The sequence below is a fragment of the Hyaena hyaena genome, unplaced genomic scaffold, assembly GCF_003009895.1.
Source record: "Hyaena hyaena isolate Hyena2069 unplaced genomic scaffold, ASM300989v1 scaffold_318, whole genome shotgun sequence".
Classification (NCBI taxonomy): domain Eukaryota; kingdom Metazoa; phylum Chordata; class Mammalia; order Carnivora; family Hyaenidae; genus Hyaena; species Hyaena hyaena.
The window spans coordinates 1,497,335-1,524,268 of record NW_024080949.1 but is presented as its reverse complement, the minus strand read 5'-3'; the positions used below and the strand labels follow the sequence as shown (position 1 = coordinate 1,524,268).

The 26,934-nt window shown below is 40.1% G+C and overlaps 1 protein-coding gene and 1 pseudogene across 5 annotated transcripts in view; both read right to left on the bottom strand.

Annotated features, from left to right (window-relative positions):
* The window catches only part of TAB3 (TGF-beta activated kinase 1 (MAP3K7) binding protein 3), an 89,552-nt gene that overhangs the window by 25,054 nt on the left and 37,564 nt on the right, over positions 1 to 26,934 (bottom strand). For 3 of the 5 annotated variants that reach the window (XM_039248775.1, XM_039248779.1, XM_039248780.1), the window contains exons 2-5: positions 26,428 to 26,526; positions 21,090 to 21,166; positions 20,494 to 20,622; positions 3,971 to 4,162 (exon numbers count right to left, since the gene is read on the bottom strand). In XM_039248775.1, coding sequence (XP_039104706.1) covers positions 3,971 to 4,072 — 102 coding nt within the window. In that variant the 5' untranslated portion in view covers positions 4,073 to 4,162; positions 20,494 to 20,622; positions 21,090 to 21,166; positions 26,428 to 26,526. The remainder of the gene's footprint in view (positions 1 to 3,970; positions 4,163 to 20,493; positions 20,623 to 21,089; positions 21,167 to 26,427; positions 26,527 to 26,934) is intronic. The other 2 variants (XM_039248777.1, XM_039248776.1) reach the window with 2 other exon arrangements.
* On the bottom strand, positions 23,134 to 26,273 carry LOC120242819 (annotated as a pseudogene).

Below are 26,934 nucleotides of genomic sequence, written 5' to 3'. Positions count from 1 at the left end.
AAAAGCATTGAAACCACAAAAGGAGAAAAATTATAATAAAACTCCTGGAGTCAAAACAGTAAAAATTCTAAAGCAGCCTTTTCTTTTAATCAAATTTATCCCTACATAACTTCAAGTATCATTATGAAAGATTAAGCTAAACAAAGAAACTGGTAAAAACAAATACACTTTTTGAACTATGGTTCCACGACTTTGCCAGAATTATGGTAAATTTTAACAGAAAACCAGGTCTCAAGAGCCTTAATGAAAGTCACTCACACTCCCACAGTCTAAAATTTTTTACCCACTTAAAGGTTGGTTACTTGGTAAACCTTCAAAATCACTGGAGTATTTGAATTTTTTGTTATGCACGTACTCAAAGATGATAATAGAAAAGTGACATTTTAGACACTCCACTCAACAATAATCAAACTAATGAAGGGTTCTTTTTGTGATTTAAAATATCATAAGGTAGTTTTCCATTAAAATACAAAAATCGTGGGGCTCCTGGGTGGCTCAGTCGGTTAAGCGGCCGACTTCGGCTCAGGTCATGATATTGCGGTCTGTGGGTTCGAACCCTGCATCGGGCTCTGTGCTGACAGCTCAGAGCCTGGAGCCTGCTTTGGATTCTGTGTCTCCCTCTCTCTCTGCCCCTACCCCCGCTCAAGCTCTGTCTCTATCTCAAAAAATACAAACGTTTAAAAAATATTTTAAAAAATTCAAAAATCTCAACTATTTTATTAGCCTCAAGCACTGTATTACTCATTGTGTTTAAAATAATAAAGCTTCTATACCATGGAATACTACATGGCAATGAGAAACAATGAAATCTGGCCATGTGTAGCAACATGGATGGACCTTGAGGGTGTTATGCTGAGCAAAGTAAGTCAGGCAGAGAAGGACAAATACCATATGTTTGCACGTATAGGAGGATTAGGAGGAACTTGACGGAGGAACAAGGGGGAGAAGAAGGGGGGAAATGGTGGGAGAAAGGGAGAGAGGCAAACCATGAGAGACTCTTGAATGCTGACAAAAACTGAGGACTGATGGATGTGGGGGGGAGGGGGGCACTTGTGGGGATGAGCACTGGGTGTTATGTGGAAACTAATTTGACAATAAACTATTTGTAAAAAAAAATAATAATAAAGCTTCTCAATTGATGGTACTTTGTAGTTCATAAATATATACCCAGATATGCGCATACATATGTACATACTACTGTGCATTTATTTTAATAAAAAGCACATTTTATAAAAAAAACCAAAAGGGAAAAATTTTACTTCTGCTAAGCAGCAAAAAAGGTTAAACCTAAAACGGAACATACAGTGCGGTAATTTTAGAGCTGGAATAACTTCTGGGTTCATCCATTTCAACTGATTTTCAGATAAGGAAAGAAATGCCCACCGAGTTACATGGCTTGACACCAAGCACTTGACTAATTAACGGGGAGCCAGTTGGAGATTTTTGGTCTCCTGACTCCCACCAATGCTTCCACAATGACGCGGTCATTTCACAGGAGAGGATGGTAGGCCAAAAGCAAATCATTATTCTAAAGGTTTAGAGGAAGTAAACAAAGATTCAGGAAGGCACTTATGGGGATGAGCACTGGGTGTTGTATGGAAACCAACTTGACAATAAATTATTTAAAAAAACAAAACAAAAACAAAAAAACAAAGATCCAGTTAGGCAAACCTTTACAAAATGAATTCTCAAAAATTTAAAGAACTGGCTTTATTAAAGCTCCATACACATCTGGTATCTTTTTCCTTATATAAAGCTTCTGATACCAAAATTCTGAGCCAGAGAAAAAAGTAATTGTTTACATTTAAGAAGAAAACTCAAAGTCTGGCCTTTTTCTTATCCTACTTGAAAATCACTCTGACCTGATTAAGGAAGAAAAGCTAGGTATTTAGCAAATTTGGATCCAAAGCATTCAAATTGATTGCTAACTAGAAAATGCCACTGGCATATCTGAAAGAAAAGAATATGAAAAGTGAAAATAAGGTATCTCTGCAATTGGATGAAAAGGAGAACAAAAACTAGACAGTTTTATATGAAACCTAAAGCAGTTGTGGGTACTTCACTATTTGACATTTGTATTAATGCTGTTGAAATTTCATGTTTTCTACACTGAAATAGGCAGCGTTAATAGCATCTTCACAAGAGGACCCAAATTCAAAAGGATACAAGGTTGATTTGTCAGCCTATTCAAATGCATGTCTGCAGTCACAAGGTAAGTCAATTTTCTTATGAAGAAAAAATTTAAACCAAAAATACAAGATTTTTAAGTGTTATTTTTGTAAAAGCATTTTTAAAAGAATGCCACCAAAATAGTCAAGTGTCATATTTAACTTGCTGAATGCCTCCAAAAGAAAAAAAAATGAACATAAAACTTATCAGTCAATATAAAGAATAAATCAAAATTATTTAGTTGGATAAAGACACAAAAATATTTAAGAAAACATATAAGGTCTTTGAAAAGACTGAGGCAAAAAAGCATACTCCTAAAGTGATCATAAATTGAGAGAGGATAGCTCATAGAGAGGTTTTAAGACCTGTATATTAAATGTAAGCTACTGAGTCTTTAAATGCAAACAGAAAAACTTTTCAGAGCCAGTAGGTGGTTAATTCTCTCTATCAATAAATGATATTAATCCCAAAGGAACAAAAACAAAAAAGACTTGGGTCAATGTAAATGAACAAATGTTCATTAACTTGAATTTAAAGTTCATTCCTTCAGTTTAGAAAGTGTGATGAAGACACTAAGCCATGAAAAAATACAGGTGATAATGAGAAAAAATAACTTGAAAAACGAAGTCAGAGCTGGGGGGAAGAGGTTAGGATAGGTAAGGAAGGTGACTGCTAGGAAATGGTTTTAACTAGAAGCCTCAGTCATGCTTGATTTCAATCCAGTGGGAAGCACCTTTGCTCTACCAGAGACCAAAATGGGGCTAAAATAGAGACTAGGAAGTCAGACTGGGAATGTGTGTTAGAAAAAACAAAGGCAAGGTATAATATAAAAATCTTAAGCCCAAAGGTCTGGATCTAGTAAAAGAGCTGGAAAGTACCACTTTTACCACAACTGTTCAGTGAGTCTCTATTTGCAATTAAACTCAACTGTATATAGGCTTAGGTGATATCCTGACCCATTCACACTGCAATAAGGTAGCATTTGAACTGACGGTGTATGAGGAAGTCCAGTGGGCAGGAGAAAAGTACTGTACACAAATGTAAACAACAAGAGAAATTCTATAACCCAAAACACACCAAGATCCTATGGAGGATGATGCAAAATTCAACAGGGGGAGTATCCGGCCTGTTTATCTATTGCCCCGTGAATGGGAAAACAGATTTTATCCAATATGATGTATTTTAATACAAGACAACAAAACCAAAGGATTACGATTAAACTGGAGAAAGTGGCCTTAAACTTACAGCTGCATATTAGTAAACATTTATCAATTAGAAATACAGTAAGGGACAGGACTGTCTACAGACTTTTAAACCCTGGCTCAAAGTTATAATGATAAATCTGAGGTTCAAAATTAGTTATAAGAATTTGGGGACTGATGAAACAACTCCAAAATGTAAGAAATGAAATGGTGAACAAAATCATTTTTTTCTTTTGCTACATGCCTTTACTCTTTTCTTAATGGGTTCTTAGTGGGGTAGGTTTTGCCTCCCGTGAGGCCTTTATTAATGTCTGGAGACATTTTTAGTTGTCACAACTGCAGGAATACTATTATCATCTGGTAGTAGAGACCAGGAATGCTACTAAACAGTTTACAAGGTACATGGCAGGACCTCATAACAAAGACTACGCAGCCCAAAATGTCGACAGCACGAAGGTTGAGAAATCCTGCTCTGAATGTTTCCCACTGTCCTCCACATTCACAAGAAAACTGAATGGACTTCTAGTCACCACAACACCAAGCCAGGTCGAATAAGGAGAAATGTAGCTTAATATCACTATCATTGCTGGGTAATCTACCTGTAACATGCATTGAGACACGACACCCTCTGGAATCTCCGGGAAACGTTGTCGGAGGTCATGGAGAACCTGCATATCAAGCTGTGGACTGCTCTGCGCCATGCCAGAACAAATGGTGGTCAAGTATCTGTTAGGAAACTGAAGCTAACCGGCCTTCCAATAGTAATGATCTTCCAACACCGCAGTCATTTTCTGTTAAAAGAAATAAAAGTTAATTGTTGTGTTGTACACCTACTTCAATAAAAAGGTGAAAGAAATGAAACTATGGTTGCATTTAATTACATATTTCACTGTATTCAAAAAGAAATGATCAATATGTTAAAATGAAAGACCCAAAATGAGCATATTTGATTCCAAAGTTGTAATACTGTGTTCAACTTAGCCAGACTTTTCTGATGTAATACAGCCAATCAGTGGTTTAGAAACAAAAAGCCAAAATGCATCCCAAAACTTCAGTTTCATTTTAATACTTAAAAAATGCAGCACCCAGATTAAAACTACAGAGTATTATTTGGCAACCAAATTTTTCTTGCCTTGAGAAACGCTATGTAAATATAATCACTTATGTTTTTCCAAGGGCTATTACATCATTCCTCGAAAGCAGAGTAATCATTTCGATGTCTGAAATAAGAAAATAAGGACCTGATGATAACACCACAAAGCATATTTGTCCTGTCTGCCTTATATTCTGCTTGTATTTTGAGGCCAAAAGTTTGAATTTGAAGTATGAGTAAAGGAAATAACTTAGCAAACAAAAATAGAAATGTAGGCTCCTTTGTTTTTAAAGATGATGCTGGTGGCTCAGCATTAGCCAGACCTCACTAGGTAGGCTTTCACCTACTTCTGATGCCCCTGGCAGAAAGGCTTCAGATGGAAGGATTTGAGGTTACAGTCTGACTGGAGAAAATTAACATCTAATCTCACTGGCACTACTAAAGTTAAGCACTCATAAAAAGGCAACTAGTGAAACGATAATGAAATCATAAATTAACTGGCAGCATCAAAGATCAATAAGCTAATATACTTTTTAATACAGTTGACCTTTGAATGACATGGGGATTAGGGGCACCAACCCCTGTGTAGTCAAATATCCACATACAACTTTTCACTTCCCAATAACTATTAATAGCCTACAGCTGACCTTACTCATAAAAGGTGATTAATACATATTTTGTATGTTAAATGATGTTATTATATAGTGTATTCTTACAAATGGAAATTCAAGGAAAAATGTTAAGAAAATCTTAAGAGAAAGTAGATTTACAGTACTGACTTTATGTAAAAAATATTTTTTAATGTTATTTTTGAGAAAGGGAGAGACGGAGTGTGAGCGGCAGAGAGAGAGGCAGACAAAGAATCCGAAGCAGGCTCCAAACTCTATGCTATCAGCACAGAGCCCAACACGGGGCTCAAACTCAGGAACCACTACAAGATTATGACCTGAGCTGAAGTTGGATGCTTAACTGACTGAGCCAGCCAGGTGCCCCTGTACTATATTTATTTTTAAAAATCTATACACAGGGGCACCTGGCTGGCTCAGTTGGTAGAGCATGTGACTCTTGGACTGTGGGGCTGTGAGTTCAAACCCCATGTTGGGTGTGGATATTGCTTAAGAATAAAATCTTTAAATAAGAAAAAAATAAACAATAAATAAAAATCTGCATGTAAGTGAACCCATATAGTTCTAACCTGTGTTGCTCAAGGGTGAACTGTACACACTGCCCATTTTTTAACAGGAAAAATGAAGAATATGCCATATAATCTCGTAATATTTCTACTCTGCAGACTCACTAGATAGTCAAGTATTTTTAAGTATAAGAAGTAAACACCTGCATCTTCATAAGAGGCATGGAAACCATGATTGTAAGATACATATCTAAACCACACACATAAGGGAAGGCCATTCCACACCAAATCTTCTATTTCTTGTGAATAAGCCCCAAAACTTTAAATCATAGCATTATTAAAAATTAATTAATTAAATCATAACATTACTTGGGGCAACGCAGAAAACCACAATATTTTAAAAATAGAAAATGTTTGGATGGGTCCAAGAGGGCACCAGAGGAAGATGCAGAACTCCCCTGGACACACCACATTTCTACCTACATATAGATCAATTCCTCCAGAAGCCCTGAAGGCTGACTGAACACCCTGTGCACAAGCAAGGCTGGAGAAACCTCCATCAGGATGGCAAGAGAGATGGATGCACGGTAACAAGGGTAACTCCACCCCGATGCTGCAAACTACAGGAGTGAAATCACTGACAGGCCCATGCAGAGATTCACCTGCCTGGGGCACAGGAAATAAGCTGCAGCTTAAAAGGTAACTAGACTCCAAGTGAAGGAAAACCATTTATTAACAGCCATCCAACAGCGGTAAGTACTAGAACTCTCCCTGGGGTCGGAAATGCTGGTGACCACCACTGTTTACCTCCCCTCTCCACCTTGAGAGTCCACACAGGAGCAAGGTCTGGGCATTCTAGCTGGCGTGCCCCTGTGGCTAGTCCTGGCCCCTCAAAACACACCAGCTCCAGCCATCCAAACAGGGCAGCCCTGGATGGGGGGGGGGGTGGCACACCGGGGCGCACCAGGCCTCCCTCTGCTAAGGCTCTGGTCCTCGTCCTCGGTCCTTGTACCAAGGGGGCATAAGCACAAAGCGGCAGGAGACCTCTCCACCCACACAAGCGCAAGCTCCCGTGGGCCCAGCAGGACAGCCCTGATGCGAGTGCCTGGGACCCACAAGCACGCCCGCCACCACCCTGGCCAGCTAGGTGGCCACTGTGCGCAGTCTGCACAGCGGTGTGCCTGCACAAAGCTGCTTCTTCCAGACTGGGAGAGGGAGCTGTTCCACCTAATTCACAGAAATAAACACAGAAAGTCCAATAAAAAAGGGGGCAGAGGAACATATACAAACAAAATTAAGACAAAATCTCAAGAAAATAACTAAATCCAAATGAGATAAGCAATCTACCTGGCAAAAATTTCAAAGTAATGATCATAAAATTGCTCACCAGACTTGAAAGAGTAGATGAACTCACTAAGAACTTCAACAAAAATGAAGTATTTTTTTTTTAAAAAACCTGAGAGAAAAACTAAAATAACTGAAACAAAAAAAATATACTACAAGTAATCAACAGGAGATTAGAGGATACAGAAGAATAGATCAGCAATCCAGGAAACAGGTAAGAGAAAATATTCAAAATTGAATAGCAAAAATAAAAGGAATTTTCTTTTTTTTTTAATATTTATTTTTGAGAGAGAGAGAGAGAGAGAGAACATGCACGCATGAGCAGAAGAGGGGCAGAGAGAGAAGGGGAGACACAGATCTCAAAGCAGGCTCCAGGTTCCATGCTGTCAGTACAGAGCCCGACGCGGGGCTCAAACTCACAGACTGTGAGATTGTGACCTGAGCTGAAGTCGGAGGCTTAACCGACTAAGCCACCCAGGCGCCCCAGAAAAGTAATTTTCAAAAATAATTAGGGTTAAGGGATCTCTGTGACAATATCAAGCATATTAAAATTTGCATTATAGGATCTCAGAAGGACCTAAGATAGGAAGGGGCATAAAACTTATAAGAAGAAATAATAGCTAAAAGCTTCTCTGACCCAGGGAAGGAAATAGACATCCAGTTCCAAGAATCAGAGAGTCCCAAACAAGATAAACCCCAAAAGGCCCATACCAAAACACATCATAATTAAAATATCAAAGATTAGGGGTGCCTGCGTGGCTCAATCTACTGAGTGTCCGACTTCTGAGCCCCAGGTCAGGCTCTGTGCTGACAGCTCAGAGCCTGGAGCCTGCTTCGGATTCTGTGTCTCCCTCTCTCTCTGCTCCTCTCCCACTCAGGCTCTGTCTCTCTCTCTCAAAAATAAATAAACATTAAAACAATAAAATGTCAAAGATTAAAGATAAAGAGAAAATCTTAAAAGCAGCAAGAGGAAACAAATTATGTACGTACCAATTATGTACAACAACAACAACAACAAAGTGATGAGGATATCAGCTGACTTTTTCAGCAGAAACTTTGCAGATCAAAAGAGAGGGAAAAGATATATTCAAAGTGCTGAAAGGGAAAAACTTACAACCAATACTCTACACTACAAGGTTATCAATCAAAATAAAAGGAAAGACAGTTTCCCAGACAAACAAGTTAAGGAGTTTACCACCAATGAACCAGCCTTAAAAGAAATGTTAAAGGGTCTTAGCCAAGACTCAGGGTAAGGAAATTAAGCACGGAAAACATTTTCAAGGGTAAAGGCAAAGATAACAGTACATCAGTTACATACAGTGCTAATATGAAGGTTAAAAGCTAACAGTAGTAAAATTATTTGTATCTAAAAGAATTAAGGGATTCACAAAATAAAGAGATAAAATTTACAGAAAAGATAGGTAAGAAAGTAAAAATGCAGTGCATTTAGAAAGCATTAGAACTTAAGCAACCACCAACTCCATAAAGACTGCTATATACTTAGGATGTTATATATGAACTTTTTGGTAACCACAACACAAAAACCAGTAAAAGCTACACAAAAAAATAAAAAGAAAGGAATCGAAGCATAGTATTAAGGAAAGTTACCAATCACAAGGGAAGAGAGCAAGAGAATAAAGAAACAAGAGAACTATAAAAGCAATCAGAAAAAAATTAACAAAATGACAATAAGTACATACCTATCATTAATTACTTTAAATGTGAATGGTCTGAGTACTCTTATCAGAAGCCACAGGGTGACTGAATGCATTAAAAAGGAGACCCATCTATATGCTGCCTATAGGAGACTTAGCTACAGACAAGAAGACACATACAGACTGAAAGTGAAGAGATGGAAAAACATTCCATGCAAATGAGGGGGAAAAAAGCTTGGGTAGCAATACTTATAATACTTCTATCAGACAAAATAGACTTTAAAACAAAGACTGCAACAACAGGAAAAGAAGGGCGTTATGTAATAACAGAAGGATCAATCCAACAAGAGATTAAAATTGTAAATATGCACCCAACATTAGAGCACCTAAATACATAAAACAAATATTAACATACAAACAGGGAAAAGCTGAGAGTAATACAATAATTGTAGGACATTTTAACAGTCCACTTACATCAATGGATAGATCACTGACACAGAAAATCAATGAAGATACACCGGATTTGAATGACACATTGGACCAGATGGACCAAACGAACATATACAGAACATTCCATCCAAAAACAGAAGAATACAAAATTCATTTCAAGTACACATGGAACATTCTCCGAGACAGATCACGTGTTAGTCCACCAATAAGTAAAGTTAAGACCGAAATTATATCAAACATATTTTTTCTTTTTCCATTTTTTTAATGTTTATTTTTGAGAGAGAATTAGAGAGAGAGAGACAAATCACAAGCAGGGGAGAGGCAGAGAAAGAGGTAGGCACAAAATGTGAAGCAGGCTCCAGGCTCTAAGCTCAGCACAGAGACTGACGTGAGGCTCGAACTGACGAACCATGAGATCATGACCTGAGCTGAAGTCGGATGCTCAAACGACTGAGCCACCCAGGCGCCCCTCAAACATATTTTTTAATGACAATGATACGGAACTAGCAATCAGTAACAGTAACAAAAATTAGAAGAACACAACCATGCAGAATCACGCAGAACCAATGCATCAACAAGGACATGAAAGAGGAAATTTAAAAATACCTAGAGACTAATGAAAACAAAAACACAAAAGTTCAAAATCCTCGTGACACAGCAAAAGCACTTCTAAGAGGGAAGTTCATAGTGAAACAGGCCTACCTCAAGAAACAAGAAAAATCTCCACACCTAAAGGAACTAAAAATGTAAGAACAAAGCCCAGAGTTGCTATAAGGAAGAACACAGTAAGAAACAGAATAAAAATAAAGGAAACAGAGGCTAAAACTCAATACAAAATAAGCAGTTAAACCAAGAGCTGGCTCTCTGAAAGGAGAAAAAACCAAAACTGATAGACATTTAGCTAGACTCATTAAAAAAAAAAAAAGACTCAAATACATAAAATCAGAAATGAAAAAGAGCAACGGACACCACAAAAATACAAAGGATTTTAAGAAACTACTACCAAAAATTATATGCCAAGAAGCAGAACATCCCAGAAACTTCCAAGAATGGATCAGGAAAAATAGAACATGTGAACTAAGTGATTACTAGTAATGTAATTAAATCAATAATCAAAAACTCCCCCGAAAGTCCACCAACATATGGCTACACAGGTAAATTCTACCAAGCATTTAAAGACTGAATACCTATATGTTAACTAACTTGGACTTAAATAAAACTTAACAAAAAACAAAAGAAAAAACAAAAAAAAACCTTCATACCTAACCTCAAAGCATGCAAAAAAATAGAAGGAAAACTTTCACATTCGTTTTATGAAACAAACATTAATCTGATATCAAAACGAGATGAAGACACTATAATAAAATTACAAGGGCACATGGGTGGCTCAGTCAGTTAAGTGTCCAACTTTGGCTCAGGTCAGGATCTCACAGTTTGTGAGTTCGAGCCCTGCTTTGGGATTCTCTCTCTCTCCTCTCTATGCCCCTGTCCCACTCGTGTGCACGTGTTCTTTCTCTCTAAGTAAATAAATAAACTTAAAAGAAGAAAGAAAAGAAGGTGCACCCAGGTGGCTCAGTAGGTTAAGCGTCCAACTCTTCATCTTGGCTCAGGTCATGATCTCAGGGTTTTTGGGACTGAGCCCCACGATGGACTCTGTGCTAACAGCGTGGAACCTGCTTGGGATTCTCTCTGCCCCTGCTGTGGTCGCATGCATATGCTCTCTTATTCTCTCAAAATAAATAAACTTAAAAATAAATAAGTCAGTCACGGGGATAAAAAGTACAGCATAGGAAATACAGTCTATGATACGTTGTATCATGACAAATGGTAGCTACACTTATTGTAGTGAGCACTCCTAACGTATACAATTGTTCTATCACTGTTGTATACCTGAAACCAATATGAATGGTAAGACTCCAATTAAAAAAAAATCTTAAAGAACTGAATGAATCTTTGAAAAACAAAGGAAGAAATAAAAATGTTTAAGGAAACTACTGAATTACTTTTGCTGGTTTATAACTAAATAGATTCTGGAAAAACAACCATCACGTATCTCAAACTTGATGTTAATTATAGGCAGGGTATCTCATTTTGCATGCAAACTGTTGGCTTTACTGGGCATCTAGCTTGCTGTCTTCTTCCTTCCAAGCCAACATTGTCAAGAGTTATGTATACTCTTTTTGTCTACTAAGTGGCCACAAAGCCCATATGTAGGAGACTCTGCCTAACCACAGGTAAAAAGTTATTACTGTTTTAATAACTTCCAGCCACTACATGAAAAATGTCTAATAAACATGAAGAAATATTAAAAAACTGGGGATTATAATCGGCACACAGATGGGCTTCCTGTCGGCCCTGTACTCTTCTGCTCCCTGAAATTCATTCCTTAGTCTGCTTTAATCTGGTTCTTATCACTGTTCCACTGAAATACCATCATCTGCCTGATGCTAAATCCAGAGGATATACTTTCTGGTCCCTACGTCCCCTTGACCTCTGCAGCATCTGACAATACTGATTGCTGGTTGTTGTTTTTTTTAGCCTCTGTGACAATATACTAGCCTGGTTTCTTCCCACCTCTTTTGTCCTGTTAAAGTTCCTAGGTTTTGCCCTAAGTTGCTTCCTCTTTTCATTCTACATCCTTTTTTTTTAAAGTTTTTTTTTTTTTTTTTTAATTTTGAGACACAGAGAGAATGAGCACAAGTGGGTGAGGGGCAGAGAGAAAGAGAAACAGAATGCCAAGCAGGCTCCATACCATCAGCACGGAGCCCAGTGCAGGGCTCGAACCTCCAAACTGTGAAATCTTGATCTGAGTGGAGAGTCAGACACTTAACTAAGCCACCCAGGTGCCCCTACATCCTTTGAAATAGTAAGCTTTCAACAAAATTTAAAGGCTGATGATTCCCAAACTGGTATCTTGAACATCATGCTCTCTTCGAAGACTCCAAATACATATAGCCAACTGCCTACTAGAGAGCACCACCTGGATATGCCCAAAGATAATTGTCAGTATGTTCAAAAAGGAAATCCTCACCACAACCCTTCCTCAAATGTTCTCTGTTATGTCCATAAATGTTAACACTATTCAGTCAGTTAATGATACTAGAAACCCGGGTGTGATCCCTGACTTCCCATTCTTGTATGACCAACTAGAGTGTGAAATGAAGTGGTCATGGTTTCTACCCCACTTCTGCCATTTGTTAGTCTCTAAGAAATATACTCAATTCTCATGCCTTTGAAACTTCACTTATAATATGGAAATAACGGTAAGGCTGTAGTCAACTTCATATATCAAACATTAATAAATCAGAAGCATTAGTTACTATTATTCAATGCATTTCTGGACACTGTGGTCATCAACATTACGGCTGCAACTTACTGCTGCTCTCTCACCTTTGGTCTTGTCTTCCTCCCTCCACATCACAGCTAGAGTATGTATTTTATAAGATGCTGACCTGATCATGTCCCCTCCACTCTCTCCGTCCCAACAGAGCAGAGCCAGGTGTGATCCTGGGCCACCTCGTCTTAGAGCATTAGACCATGACTATCCACCTGCTTGAGATGTTTGTTCTATCTTCCTCCCTCCGCCACTGTTTCTCTGAGCCACAATGATCCTGTCCACGCTGGTACTGATGGCACTTCCTCTACAGAGGCTTCCACGGACAACGCCCTCTCAAGTCCCACTGCCATGCCTCTCCTCCCCTGCACCGTACTAGAGGACCATCCAGTATGCTGCTGCAGCAGGCTGGGCTTATCTTCACAGGCACACCAAACACATTATACCGAAGCTACCTGTGTATCGAAAGGTACATTTGAAACTGTAGCTCTACCTGGAACATGTTGTTATGCCACACAGTGGAGAAGTACTCAAAAAGTGATGAGAGCTTATCATTAAGGCCCTAGGAGCCAGCTTGAAGAGGTGCTCATTGGCCAAATTTTTGACAAATGGAGTACCAAAATAATTAAGGACAGGAATGAATCACAGGCCTGTCAAAAGAGGAAGCCATGAGTCGCTATGAGTATTAAATACACACATACATAAATGGAGAAGGCAGGGCTTTTGTTTACAGTAGAATCCAACTGGTAAACATGCAGGGAGTGGTAAAACCTAAAAAAAAAAAAAACATTTTGCAAACAACAGTGGATGCTGCATCTTGGAGTGAATGTGGATGAAGAGTAGGATGCATGAATGGTCTTAAAGTATGTTCCCCAAAGAATTGCTTGTTAGTTTCAAGGGGGAAAAATTATGTGGTAGACAAATCAAATAATATTATACCTGGGTAATCAAAATTAACATCAATGAGGGGAAGATGGACAATGTGCACCTTCAGATGTGACACACTTAGAAAACATACTACTTTATACTATTCCAGTTGGGAATGCAGAACCTTAAACTACTTATGAGGAAACAGACAAACGCAGAATGACAAATGTTCTATTATTTAAAAAAAAAAAAAAAAAGGAGGGGTGGGGACAGGTGAAACTGTCATCTGAAAAATACGAATGTCATAAAAGAAAAAGGCAAGACAAATATCACAGATTAAAAGAGACAGAGTACATGACAACTAGATCTAATAACTGATCCTACACTGGATCACATGAGGTGGGGAAAATGTTAGAAAAGAAAGTTATCAGTTGACAAAAATGAAATGGAGAGAAGAGGTTATGAAAAGTATTCCACCAACATATAACTTACTGAATTTACCAACTTCACTGAACTGATAACTATGCTATGGTTGTATGTGAGACTATCCTTAGTTTTAGGAATTAGGCAATGAAATATTTAGGGGTAAAGGGCATGACAACTTACTCTCAAGTGTTTGAGGAAGAATACAGACACCATGTACGTGTACGCACAGGCATATACACAAACACACATGCACAGAGAGAAGGAACAAATAAAGCAAACGGAATAAAGTTAACAAGAGGTGAATACAGCTAAAGGATATAAGGTGTTCTTTGTATGATTTTTGTTCTTGCAACTTCTGTACCTTTGGAATTATTTCCAAATAAAAAGCCAAAACAAAACAAAGCAAGAGACAGAAAGCCTGTAGTTCTATTCAGGGGCTCTGCCTTGTTCACCCACGCATTTTCAGAGCCTGAGGGAATACTTGCTCAAGTGTTTGTTAAATAACGAAGAGTCACTTTTACTGTAGTAAACCAATCTACCTAATAAGATAAAAAATAGATAGATAGATGAGTCTTGCCCCCTACCTCCTGCACACCCCCAATCACGTACTGGGGCATGAGGAACCACTTATGTATAACAATTTGTGAATGGTTAGGAAAAAGGAGAAAGAAGTTTGAGCTACTTAATCGGTGGGTATGTATTTCCAATTTTCCACTTTTAAAATATCCCAAATTTGAAATGCTAAGATATTCTACTAAATTAAAAACCTAGGCTTCATTTAAAATATACACTTCAAAGTCCTGAGTGTTAATTCAAACCGGTTTGAATCACCTACCGTTTTGACCAAAACAAACATTGTCCGCCTTTTTCACAGTAAGATGATCTGTAATTTGCACTGACCACAGGAGTCCTAACTAGATGAGTAACTGCCAAATCAGTGAAGCTGTAAGACAGCACTGTGTCATAAAAATATAATGCAAGTTAAGTGTTCTAGTCGCCACATGAAGAAAAAACAGGTGAAATTTTAATATATTTTATTTAACTTGATTACTATTTTACTATTAGCAAAAATAGTACTCTTTTTATATATGATCAATATAAAAATCACTGACAAACTATTTTACTTATTTCTCTTAAACTATGTCCCTGAAATCCAGTGTGTATTTTATACTAATAGCACACTGCAAATTGGAGTGGCCACATTTCAGGTGCTCAGCAGTTACAGATAGTTACCAGTGGCTACCTTACTAGACAGCACAGCTGTAAGGCTTTAGGCTTTTCATTCAATTAGAGGACTAACACAGAGGCACCTTGGTGGCTCAGACGTTTAAGCATCTGGCTCTTGATTTCACCTCAGGTCATGATCCCAGGGTCGTGGGATCGAGCCCTGTGTGGGGTTCTGCACTGAGCATGGAATCTGCTCAAGATTCTCACTCTGCCTCACATCAAACAGTTTTGTTCACTTCTAAACCCTAATTTCAAGTCTTTAAAACATAAGGATAGGGGCGCCTGGGTGGCTTAGTCGGTTGGGCGTCTGACTTTCGCTTAGGTCATGATCTCGCGGTTTGTGGGTTCGAGCCCCGCGTCGGGCTCTGTGCTGGCTGCCAGCTCAGAGCCTGGAGCCTGTTTCAGTCTGTGACTCCCTCTCTCTCTGACCCTCCCCTGCTCTCGCTGTCTCTCTCTCTCTCTCCTAGAAATAAATAAAACATAAAAAAAAAAATTTAAAACATAAGGATAATACAGTTGCCTTTTTATGAGAAAAAAGAATCCTTATATAAATAAGCTGTTTTAGGACACAAAAGCAGCAGAACTAAAAGGAAAAAAAATTGCCCCCCCCCTTTTTTAAAGGTTACAAATACTGCACTTGCCTTGGAAAAAAAACATATTAAAAGCATCTTTAAAATCAAAGCCAACAACTTACAAACCCACAAAGATAGCTACCCCTTGAAAAGATAATTAATAGTAGACCTACTTTTCACAAACATGAACCTAAACTGATAAAAATGTCTTCTCTTAAAGGGGTTATGTACATAATTTCCATAGTGGTTAGCGCTCTGCCCCATACAAACATCCATTCACATAAGCACTAACTGACATGGATCATCATTAAGTGTTTCACAATATATAGCACTCTCAAACTTAACAATTACCTGATAATTTTAAAATGTTAAAAGACTTCTTAAAAAAATTCCTTTCTGCTCATTGGGAGGCTAAAGCAACAGATAGTTTACAAACAGAAAATATTCTAGCCAGTAAGATGAGCCTGTTTTCCTAAAAACCAAAGTACTACAACTACATTTCTGCATTTAGTCCCACAGAACACAACTAAAATGAAACACTGCCATAGATCATATTCTAGATTTCAATGATGCACATCAAAACACACCACGTATTCTTGGCCATATATCATCAATGTATGCAACAACTATGCAAAGTACATATGGACTTTGTTTCTTAACAACATTTTAATGGGCTGCTACTTTTTATACAATTCTCAAGTGGTGAGTGATGATGTGAAAGCAACCAGAGGACTCAGGCAGTATCTGAACTGTACTGGCTAGGCTAGGCTGTGACCAGACTCCTGAGACACCCTCGCACCCCACCCCCACCCCCCACACAACTAAAGCACAGATGGCCACAGCTGTGGATTGTGGAACTGTGTAGGCGGTAACCCTAGATCAAAAAAGAAATACTGGGGGCGCCTGGGTGGCTCAGTTGGTAGAGGGTCCAACTTCGGCTCAGGTCATGATCTCACGGTTCATGGGTTTGAGCCCCACATCGGGCTCTGTGCTGACAGCTCAGAGCCTGGAGCCTGTCTTCGGATTCTGTGTCTTCCTCTTTCTCTGACCCTCCCCTGCTCGTGCTGTCTCTCTATCTCTAAAAAATAAAAACCTTAAAAACAAAACAAAACAAAAAAGAAATACTGGAGGCATAAGCCCCACGATCATCACAGGGTTCCAAAGCCAGATAAACCAAGGGGTTCTGCAGTGTGGAGCCATTCTTATCTGTCAGCTTTGCAGGGCCTCCCAATTTCTGAGGGCAGGATGGGGGGGGGGGCTCTGATGCTGCCGTTCTCCACACTCTAGAAAATGACCCCACACCTAGTGCTTTGTGTCCACAGCCTTCTCTGAGATCAGCAAATATGCAGGGTAGTGTGGTTATGGGCCACAGTGTTTACTTCTGCCACATTTTAGCTCACTTCCTAAAATAATTATAGCAGAGGTTACAAACCAATGGTCTGTAGGCCACATCCAGTCCACTGATCTGCTTGGTTTGACCTCAATAGTGTTAAAGAAAAAAAGAAAAAAAGTTGAGCCACATTTTGTTAAAGATATTTTTTATTTCCTTAATTAATCTCTACATCCAACGTGGGGCTCAAACCCACAACTCCGAGATCAAGAGTCTCATGTTCCACCAATGGAGCCAGCCAGGTGCCCCAAACACACTTGAACATAGAGAAATTTTACATAACAATCTGGCTATCGAGCTTTCTTCTGAAAAAATGAGAAGCTGGAGCAACACCAGGCAGCTGGCTAAGAGTGGCACGGAAGGGACACATACTTTCCAGCTCGCCAAGCTTTGCACTCTCCCTAGGGCGTCCCAGAGTCACAGGCCTGACTCTGCCGCTGTCACTGGCATACACTCTGGGTCTGTGCCACCCACAATGTGCCATAAAAGGTTTAAAGCCAGTACCGCATCAGTCTAGGCTAGCGTGTCTCAACAGTGGGCTGCTGGTACAGTCATGTGGGGTACAAGAATTCTTCATCATGCAAGCTTATGTGGAGTATCACAAGGTGGTCAAGATCCCGGCCCCTCCTGCGAAACTGCCAGAAACACCGTAGGCTTCTCTAGAAAGGCGAAAGAACCTCAGGCAGACAATCACTGCTAACATGTTAAGTTTGGTGACATTAGAATATCTGAGGTTTGAAGAAAAGTTCGCTTTGTCTTGAGAGGACGTATAAGTAAAGGCAGTATTCATTTTCCTGATGAGTCTGGCCCAGCTAATAACCAGTGAACAAAAATATGTATACTAGTATGAACCTTTGCCAACTTTCATCCATTACTTGCTGCTTCGGAAGTTTTGGTTTTAGATGATATTTATTGAGCCATATGTATGTATCAGGCACTGTGCTAAGTGCTTTGTTTTACTTAATCCCCCTCATCCCATGGGACAGGCAATAATATCACCCACATTTTAAAAATGAGGAAATATGAGGCTCAGAGAGGGTATATAATTGCCTGTAGTCACATAGTTAATAAGCAGCAAAACTAGGATACAAACTCAAACATCACTAAGAGAGTTAGGACTTACAATTTCCTTTATTTCTGGTTAGATGGTAAGACTCTGATGATGCCAAAACTCTTTAAGACAGTTTAAAGTTCAAACCAAAACCTGATTATAAAATAGAAGGGATCTTTGTACTAAATAGTAAATTCTTCAAAGTAAACAGCAATAAGAAGTGGCCTGAACAGTGGAACGTAACAAATGATCTTTTACTGGCACAGGTAAGGGTTGCAATTTCAGGATTCTCCATGCATATACATAAAGGTACAACCAATTAATGAGGGAGGGACAGGAATACAATAGTTATTTCCCCTAGATGAGTCTTTCAAATAATTTATAATATAATCATCTCATAGGATTCTGATTACAGGGGAAACCATTCTAAAACAGTCACATTTTAGCTGCATCTATCTTATATTCTATTATAGTCTCAAAAAATATATATTATGGATTGATATACTATTCATATTAGAAGAATCAAAAGCATTTTCATGTTAAATATAAACCCCCAGATACAAAAAGAAGCATATTCAGTTTAAATTTAGCCTAATACCTCCACCCAAGTGAACATCTGCTTGCCAGCTGTCCCCTATACAGGACCTATCACACATGTCACTCCTGCCTTCCCAAACCAACCTCCCCAACAAAAATACAAATGAAGGTATTTGGGATCTCCTCCCAGTTCTGAGTTTGGTAACCAAACAGTAGGATATCATTATTTGTTTTTTAAGTAAGCTATACACCCAACATGGGGCCTGAACTCATGACCCCAAGATCAAGAGCTGGATTCTCCACCGACTAAGCCAGCGAAGTACCCCAAAGAAGTAGGATATTATAAAATAAAGTAAAATGACCTTATGCAGTGGTATACGAAAAAAGAAATGGAAAGCCTTGATTCTTATTAGAAATATTTTGTTCGTTGAGGAGTACTGAGTTGGTGATAGGGGAAAAAACAGTACCTAAGTTAGAAAAATTAGGAATTTCCTTTATAAAATGACTTTAAAAATATCTCAAGAACATTCTGGAAAACACAAAACTATAGAGATAGTAAAAAGATCAGTGGTTGCCAGAGGTTTGTGGGGAAGAAGGCTCACAGGTGAAGCAGAGGCAATTTTAAGAGCAGTGAAATTATTCTGTATAATACTCTAATGGTAGATACATAACAGTATGCACTTGTCAAAACCACAGAACCTGTTAACAAAAAGAGTGAACCTTAAAGTATGCAAATTTTAAAACAGGTCAGGGGATCCCAGGAAGGAACGGATGGGATTACATCCCATATGATGTAATATATTTGTATTACAAATATATGAAACAATATCACTGCAGGGGGTAGAGGGGAAAGGTGCTGACCTAAAGAACTTTGGAAATGAGTGGTATCTCTAAGAGTAAAGTAAAGGCAAAAGGAAATGTACATCAGCACTGTACTCTAGTTAATAAAGCTGTTTCTTTTGGGTGCAGAGGTTAAGAAAGCTGATATACAACTATACAGGTTTACTGGGAGTGAAAGATTAAGTACATGGATGGTGAATGCTGGGAGCCAGGTCTCACCGCTGGAAGTGAGAGGTCACAGACAAGCAAGGGGAGAAGCCTAGTATGATCCATGTAGTAATGGATTAGGTTGAAAACATCAGTAGCAACTCATGTTTAGCTTAACAGCTTAATACTGATACAGATATAAAAAACAGATATAGAGAAACATTTATAGACATGCATAAATATATAGATACTCTATACAGGGGATTTCAGCTAGCAAAGCCCAGAAGCACCAACACCCTGAAAAGGCCATGAGCACATCTAGCAAGTACTCAGATCCCGATGTCTAACAGCATTCTCTAATAAAAGGAACCAGGGCTTTGTGGAGAGATGGCTGGTTCGAGAACCAGAACAGGGGATACACAGGATAAGCCTGGACAGACAGGATACACACGATAATCCTAGAATGCTAGAAAGTTAGGAAGTGCTCAAAAGGAACACCCTTCCCCCATCACTGTGCAGGCATGTTAAAGTGACACAGGGACCAACCGGAAGAGTTCATCAATGGCCACGGCTAGAAAAAGTTAGGCAACAAAATAAAGTAGTAATGGATTATGACCCAAAGTATAAAATAATTATCCATGAACCCATACTGACATAAACAAATGACTAAATGTGTAACTAAATGGGGGAGAGGAGACAATCTTCTATTCAAAGAATTCCCAATAATTTATGTAGAACACCCTCAGGGGAAGGGGTGTAACTTCCCACTCAAGTGGGAAGTACACAGTGACTTCATTCCCAATAACACAGTGCAAGAAAGAATTAAAAAAAAAAAAAAAAAAGTAACATTACGGAAGAGAACCCTGACATAAACCTCAGCAAGGTGACCAAAGCCAACATGAACAGTGACAAATCATATTGAAGTATGTACTCCTGATGTGCTAATACAAGAATGGTACTTTACCTCTGTGGTCTTCCTCCCCCAAACCCACAACACCAGTCTAATAATAAGAAAAACACAAGACAAATCCTGACTGCAGGACATTCTACCAAATACCTGATTGGTTCTCCTCAAAACTGACAAGATCATCAAAACAGTGAAAAGTGTGAGAAACTGTCACAGCCAGGGGAGCCTAAGGAGACATGGTGACCACTCGTAATGTGGTGTCCCGGGGGGGTGGGGATCCTAAAACACAAAAAACACATTAGGTAAACACTAAAGAAATCTGAATCAACTGTGAAGTTAGTAACAATGTTTCAGCACTGGGTAACTGTAATAAATGTACCACTGCTAATGTATTCAATTAATTAGAAGAAACTGGGTGCTGAGCAGACAGGAACTCTCTGTATTACCCTCTCTATTTTTCTGTGAAACTAAAACTGCACAGGGGCGCCTGGGTGGCTCAGTCAGTTAAGTGTCTGACTTTGGCTCAGGTCATGATCTCACAGTTCGTGGGCTCAAGCCCCGCATCGGTTTCTGTGCTGACAGCTAGCTCAGATACTGGAGCCTGCTTCAGATTCTTTGTCTCCCTCTCTCTCTGACCCTCCCTTGCTCACGCTGTCTGTCTGACTCTCTCTCTCAGAAATAAATAAAACATTTAAAAAATATAACTGTACAAAAGAAAACAGTCTATTTAATTAAACAAAACTTACCTGAAGATGATTTATGAGTTCTGGCCCGGGAGTCTTATTCACATCTCCAGCTGAAAAAGCACCTTCTTCTCAGTAGTCTGCAAAGGTGATGAAAGGAGAGGCAGGTTATCCTTGTGCTGACTTCCTAACGCAATGTGGATACATGACGAAAGCCCACAGACTTCTGGTGCCTTTAGGCAACAGCACACAGGAGCTAGACCACACTTTTAGGGCAGGGGGTTTGTTCCCAAGTATCATCACAAGCTGAATCACTGTCCTTTCTTTTAGGTCACAAGTATATTCTGCATCAATAATATTCTTTTATTCCAAGAGAACAGCAGTTCAGTAAAACAAAAAAAATAACCCACCGTTTGTTTTCTGAAGGCTTTTGTAGCACACCTGGTTGTGACTTACCATCCTGAGCCCTCCCATCTAACTACAGAAGAAAGGAGGAAGCCCAGGCCTCACAGGCATGTATGAAACTTTAAATTGTATGGTCAAAATAGTAAAGACCTTTTTAAAATATGTGGGCTCAGTTGGTTGAGCATCCAACTCTTGATCTCAGCTCAGGTCATGATCTCACGGTTGTTGAGTTCCGAGTCCCGCGTCAGGCTATGAGCTGACAGCGATGAGCCTGCTTAGAATTGTCTCTCCCTTCTCCCCCCATTCACACCCCCCCGCCCCCTCCCCCCGCTCTCTCTCCCTCACCATAAATAAACCTAAACAATTTTCTTATGTGGACTACAATACAAATCATTTCTGTTCCACAAAGGGCAATTTATAAAAGAACAATAACCTTACGGGCTTGACAGATGAGCATTTTCTCTCCCCATCATTCAGAAACTATGGTAGTCCCCTCTTACGCATGGTTTTGCCTCATGCAGTTTCAGTTACCCGTGGTCAACTGCAGTCCAGAAGCAGATGATCCACCTTCCAACTTACCATCGGAAGGTCAATAGCAGTCTAACACTATGTCACAATGCCTACGTCTTTCAGGTCACTGTAACTCATCATGGAGGCATTTTATCACCTCACATCATCACAAAAATAGGGGTAAATACAATTAAATATTTTGAGATGCCACATTCACATAATTTTTATTACAGTATACTGTCATAAATGTTCCCATTTATTATAGCTAATCTCTTCCTGTGTCTACTTCATAAACTTTATCATAGAGAGGTATGTACAGAAAAAAACCATAGTTTATATAGAGTTCAGTACTATCCACAGTTTCAAGCATCCACTGTGGGACTTGGAGCACGTTCCCTGTGGATAAAGGGGGTTTACTACCCAGTAAACCTAATACTCCAACGTGAACTTTACCATTTGGGGGTAAACACTGGCTTCTATCAGAGGCATCTAGGATACAAGCCTCTACTTAATCTCCTGACTGAACCTCATTTATACCCACAGGAGAGCTAAAATAACAAGCCTTGGTTTTAATATATATTTTCAGCACTTTACCATATTTTTCTTGTTTTTTAATTTCTCAATTCCTTTCTCTTAAACATTACCCAAAAAATGAACTTCAAGTAGGAGCAAAAGTCCCAGGCACCTACATGAATGCTGTTTTCTTCCACATGTAATGGCTTTTTCAAATCTGATAGAACACCACAAAATCCACCCCACATGCATGTGAACTTTCTCCAATCAACCTTAATCACCACAGCTCTCTCCCTTTCCTAAATGCCTGACAAGTTGAGTGTCTGTCACCCCTATTAGCACCTGAAATAACATTTCTCAACTTTTTATCCTCCTCTAGGTTTCAGCACTACAGATCTTGAGAACAAAAAGCAAGCATGCTCTTTTAGTTACAGTGCCTTGTGCACACAAAATACCTAGCATGAATGACAAAATACAGGATTTTAAATTAATTGGAAATCTAATTTGCTCTGGTTGAGGTGTTTCAAATTTTTTGTTTTCTGTTTTTTAAACAAAAGGGTCTTTGTTTGTAAAAAGCCACAGGGCTAGCTACTGGGGTGACAGAACAGGCCAGCTCCTCAGGGCCTGGGGGCATGTGGGCATATGTGTTTGGGATGGGGATGCCCCGTGAGTGACTGTGTCACCCAGGACTGCCTTGGGGAAGGTGGCACTGGCTTAAAGACAGGGTGAGCTGGGAGCAGGGGCCGGGGCGGGGGCGGCAGGGAGCCTCAGCCTCCAGCAGTTCTGGAACAGGATCCTCCCCGGTCAGCAATGGAGGTGCATGGGTGCTGCCTGCAGTTATGCCCTCAGGACCTCTCTCGTGGTCCAGCCATGGGGGCTGAGCATGCTCTGGGACCTCTTCCAGTGGTTGGGCAGAAGACGTCGGGTGGCTGTGCTGGGGGGTGTCCCCAGGGCTGGGCTCAGTGCCCTTCTGCAGGGAAGTTTCCGAATGAAACTGTGGTTACTGTTCTCATCGCTGCGACCCATCAGGATGAGAGAGACACTCCAAGGGACTGGCGCCCCTACCCTCCACTCCAGGCCTTGGAATCTGTCCCCACCACCTGCCCTCTGTCACCTTTCCTCCTGAGGATCCACCAATGGCACCCAACTTGAAGATACGAAGGGAAGTGTGGCCTACGGCTCACCTGGCACTCCTTCCATCTCCAGACCTTCTCCACAGTTACCATTACCTTCTGGATGTCATCCTTGGCCCAGCCCCGGGTCTCAGCCTGCACGGTCCTGCCAGCCACGCTGGCAGAGCTACAGTGGAGACCAAGGCAGCTGGGCTGCCTCCCGTCCCACGGGCTGGGGCTCAGGGCCAGACAGGTGCCGCTCTCTCGGTCTGCTGGCCCGCCCTCCAAGCTCTTTAGTCTCAAATGACATTATTTAAAAAGAAAGACGGGACAAGTGACTAGCAACACATGCCAGAGGCAGATCATCTCCACATTTTATAAAGAGATTACTTAGAACACTTTAGCAAAAGGTAGGCTGTGGCCTATTAGTGAAGTGTATAATAAATGTATTGGGTGATGACAAATATCAAAGAAAAAAAGTCACAGAAAATAGCAGAGTGCTTGATACATAGTAATGGTAAATCTGGATTCAAAAGTCTGGTATGAGGAGTAGGTATGTATTAGATCATGATTAAAATGGGTTGTGTCTTTTGGTTTTTTTTTTTACTGTGAGTTTTTCTGAGAAATACGGACTTAAAATATGGTGAGGTATTCTAGGCTATGTAAAAAGGAAAACATTTACTATCTTTCCATTTTACTTTTATCTCAACAGATGACAAGTTTCCTAATTTTTTGGATGGTCGTTTGAGAGCGCGCGCACAGGCAAGTGGGGTAGGAGCGGAGCGGGGCGAGCAGGTGGCAGCTTTCTGCAGAGGCACGTGGGGTGGTCCGAGAGACGTCTGCATATAAAAGCTGAAGCAACTCTTTATGTTACGAATTTTTGTGTGACCCTGTGTTTCTCAAATGCAGCCTTGATGTATTCTGTGTGGCTCCCTCACATACTCCTGGAAGGTTCCTGTCTTCTAAAAAGATTTTAAAAAGGTGAGCCTGGGTGGCTGAGTCGGCTAAGCCTCCACCTCTTGATTTCGGCTCAGGATCACGGGATTGAGCCCCTTGTGGGCTCTGCGCTGATAGCGCCGCTGATAGTGCCGGGCCTGCTTGGGATTCATGCTCTTTCTTTCTCTATCTGTCTGTCTGTCTCTCTCTCTCTCGTTCTCCCTGGCCCCCAGCCCCTCTCCTACAAGTACACACATGCTCTCTCTCTCAAAATCAGCAACTAAACATTAGAACAAAAAGATTTTAAAAATAATCAGATTCCTGGAGTGCTTGGGGGGCTCAGTCGGTTGAGCGTCCAACTTAGGCTCAGGTCATGGTCTCACCTCAGCTCAAGCCCCACGTCAGGCTCTGTGCTGACAGCTGGAAACCTGGAACCTGTTTCAGAGTCTGTGTCTCTGTCTCTCTCTGCCCCGCCCCCACTCATGCTTGTTCTCACGCGTGCACTCTCTCAAAAATAAACATTAGAAAAAAAGGTAATCAGTTTCCTAAACCCAGAAATTCAAGATCACAAACTGTGGCAACCTTGTACTGGAAGGATATGAAAGATGAACAAAAATATCATTTATAATCATTTAAAAATGTTAAACCTGATAATCCTCCTGAATCCACTGTTCATTCACTTAACTGAACCTGAGCACTCAGCATAGAGATACAAAAGACCCATGCCCTCAAAGAAACACACTGACAGTTACAGTAGAGGGGTTAAGTCATATAGTAAGTTGTCAGATAAAGAAACAAAACAAGGAAAAAGTACAGAAGAAAGCTTTGTGGAAGAGATGACATTGAAACTAGGTTGCAATTAGGATTTTTTGACATAAAAACAAGAGAAATATAAAGTTGGAAGGAACTCTAGATATCATCTGATCCAGCAGTTCTACACTGGGGAGGATTTTGCCCAAAAAGACACATATGGAAGTGTCTGGAGACAAGTGGAGTTGTCACACTGGGGAGAGCTGCTCCTGGCATCTGGGAGGCACAAGCCACGGACACTGCTCACCATCCTACAGGCCCCAGACAACAAAGAATAACCTGACCTCAAATGTCAATAGTGCCAAAGGTGAGAAACTTTGAATCCAATCTCAGTACAATGTCCCTGTTTTATATAAGATAACTGAAAGCTGCGGAGACTTTAAAAACTTGCTAAAAAGCTAAAATCATACAACAGGTCTCATAACAACCTGTCTAGTGTTTAATTCACACCCACACGCATAGGTTATTATGCTAGGAAAGAGATGTTTTCTAAGAGTGGGAATGTTTATGTGAGGTGGAAAAACTGGGTAGAAATCAAAGCTGGTATTATTATACAGCCTTTCTTCAAACAGTTCTACTAATGGCTCAAAGAACTACAAAACCATCTAAAAATGTATACCCGTATTTGCTCCTTACACTAGGTTTATCACCTGTAAAACTCCGTTACTGAGCATGGACCTCTAAGCACAGTTACAACCACCACCAGGCAGACGGAAGGCGAGCGCGCGCAAGCACCACCCTCCATTACTGCGCGGGGCAGGGCTCTAAAGCCCCACCAGCTCCAGCCACAGTCACCAAGGCTCTGGGGCTTGGGTGCGATTTGCCTCTTCAATTCAAAATCATATGCTAAGTTACCCTTTCCTTTGCTGATGAGGTTTCTAATAACAAATCAAATGTACAAAGACATTCTTAGGGGCCTGATTTAGGGCCTAAATCTAAACACAGCAAGTTACCCGGACATCTTTTAGTTTTTCATCCTTGCTCTTCACTGCCCAAAGGGGTGAGAGTGAGGGGAGAGGGTAAACACATGTTACCAGCAGTACAGATTAGGTTTCAAAAAAGTTTTTGGCTCCAATAACCACCGAAATAAAGATATATAGATACATACTCCTTACCTCTAATTTTTCGATTGCTGAAACTTCAACTAAGATACCTTGTACAGTTTGACACACAATTCACGGTGAAACACTTGAGAAAAGGCTGCAGATAGTATCCTAAAAAAAAAAAAACAAAAAAAAAAAAACGAAGACCAAAGAGGTTTCAATTATAAAAGGTTTAAAGACAGCTTGAGCAAGTGACAGTGTATAAATAAAAGGTCATGAAATAGCAAGCAGTGTTTGTATACCTTTACTACCTGAAATTTCACTGAATAAAGTTTATGTTCAATCAATACCAACAGAAAGTTCGCATGACTGCATCAGCCACTCTGCCCCTCTTCTCACTGAGTTACTTCTAGTGCCTAAGGGAGAGGTAGCAACAGCAGGAAGGACAGCCATAGATTTTCTGAGGGTTCGTCATCATAGAAAGCTACTGGGGTGGTGGGCGGGGTGCCTGTGTATGCCAGTCAGTTAAGCGTCTGACTCTTGGTTTCAGCTCGGGTCATAACTTCATGGTTTGTTAGT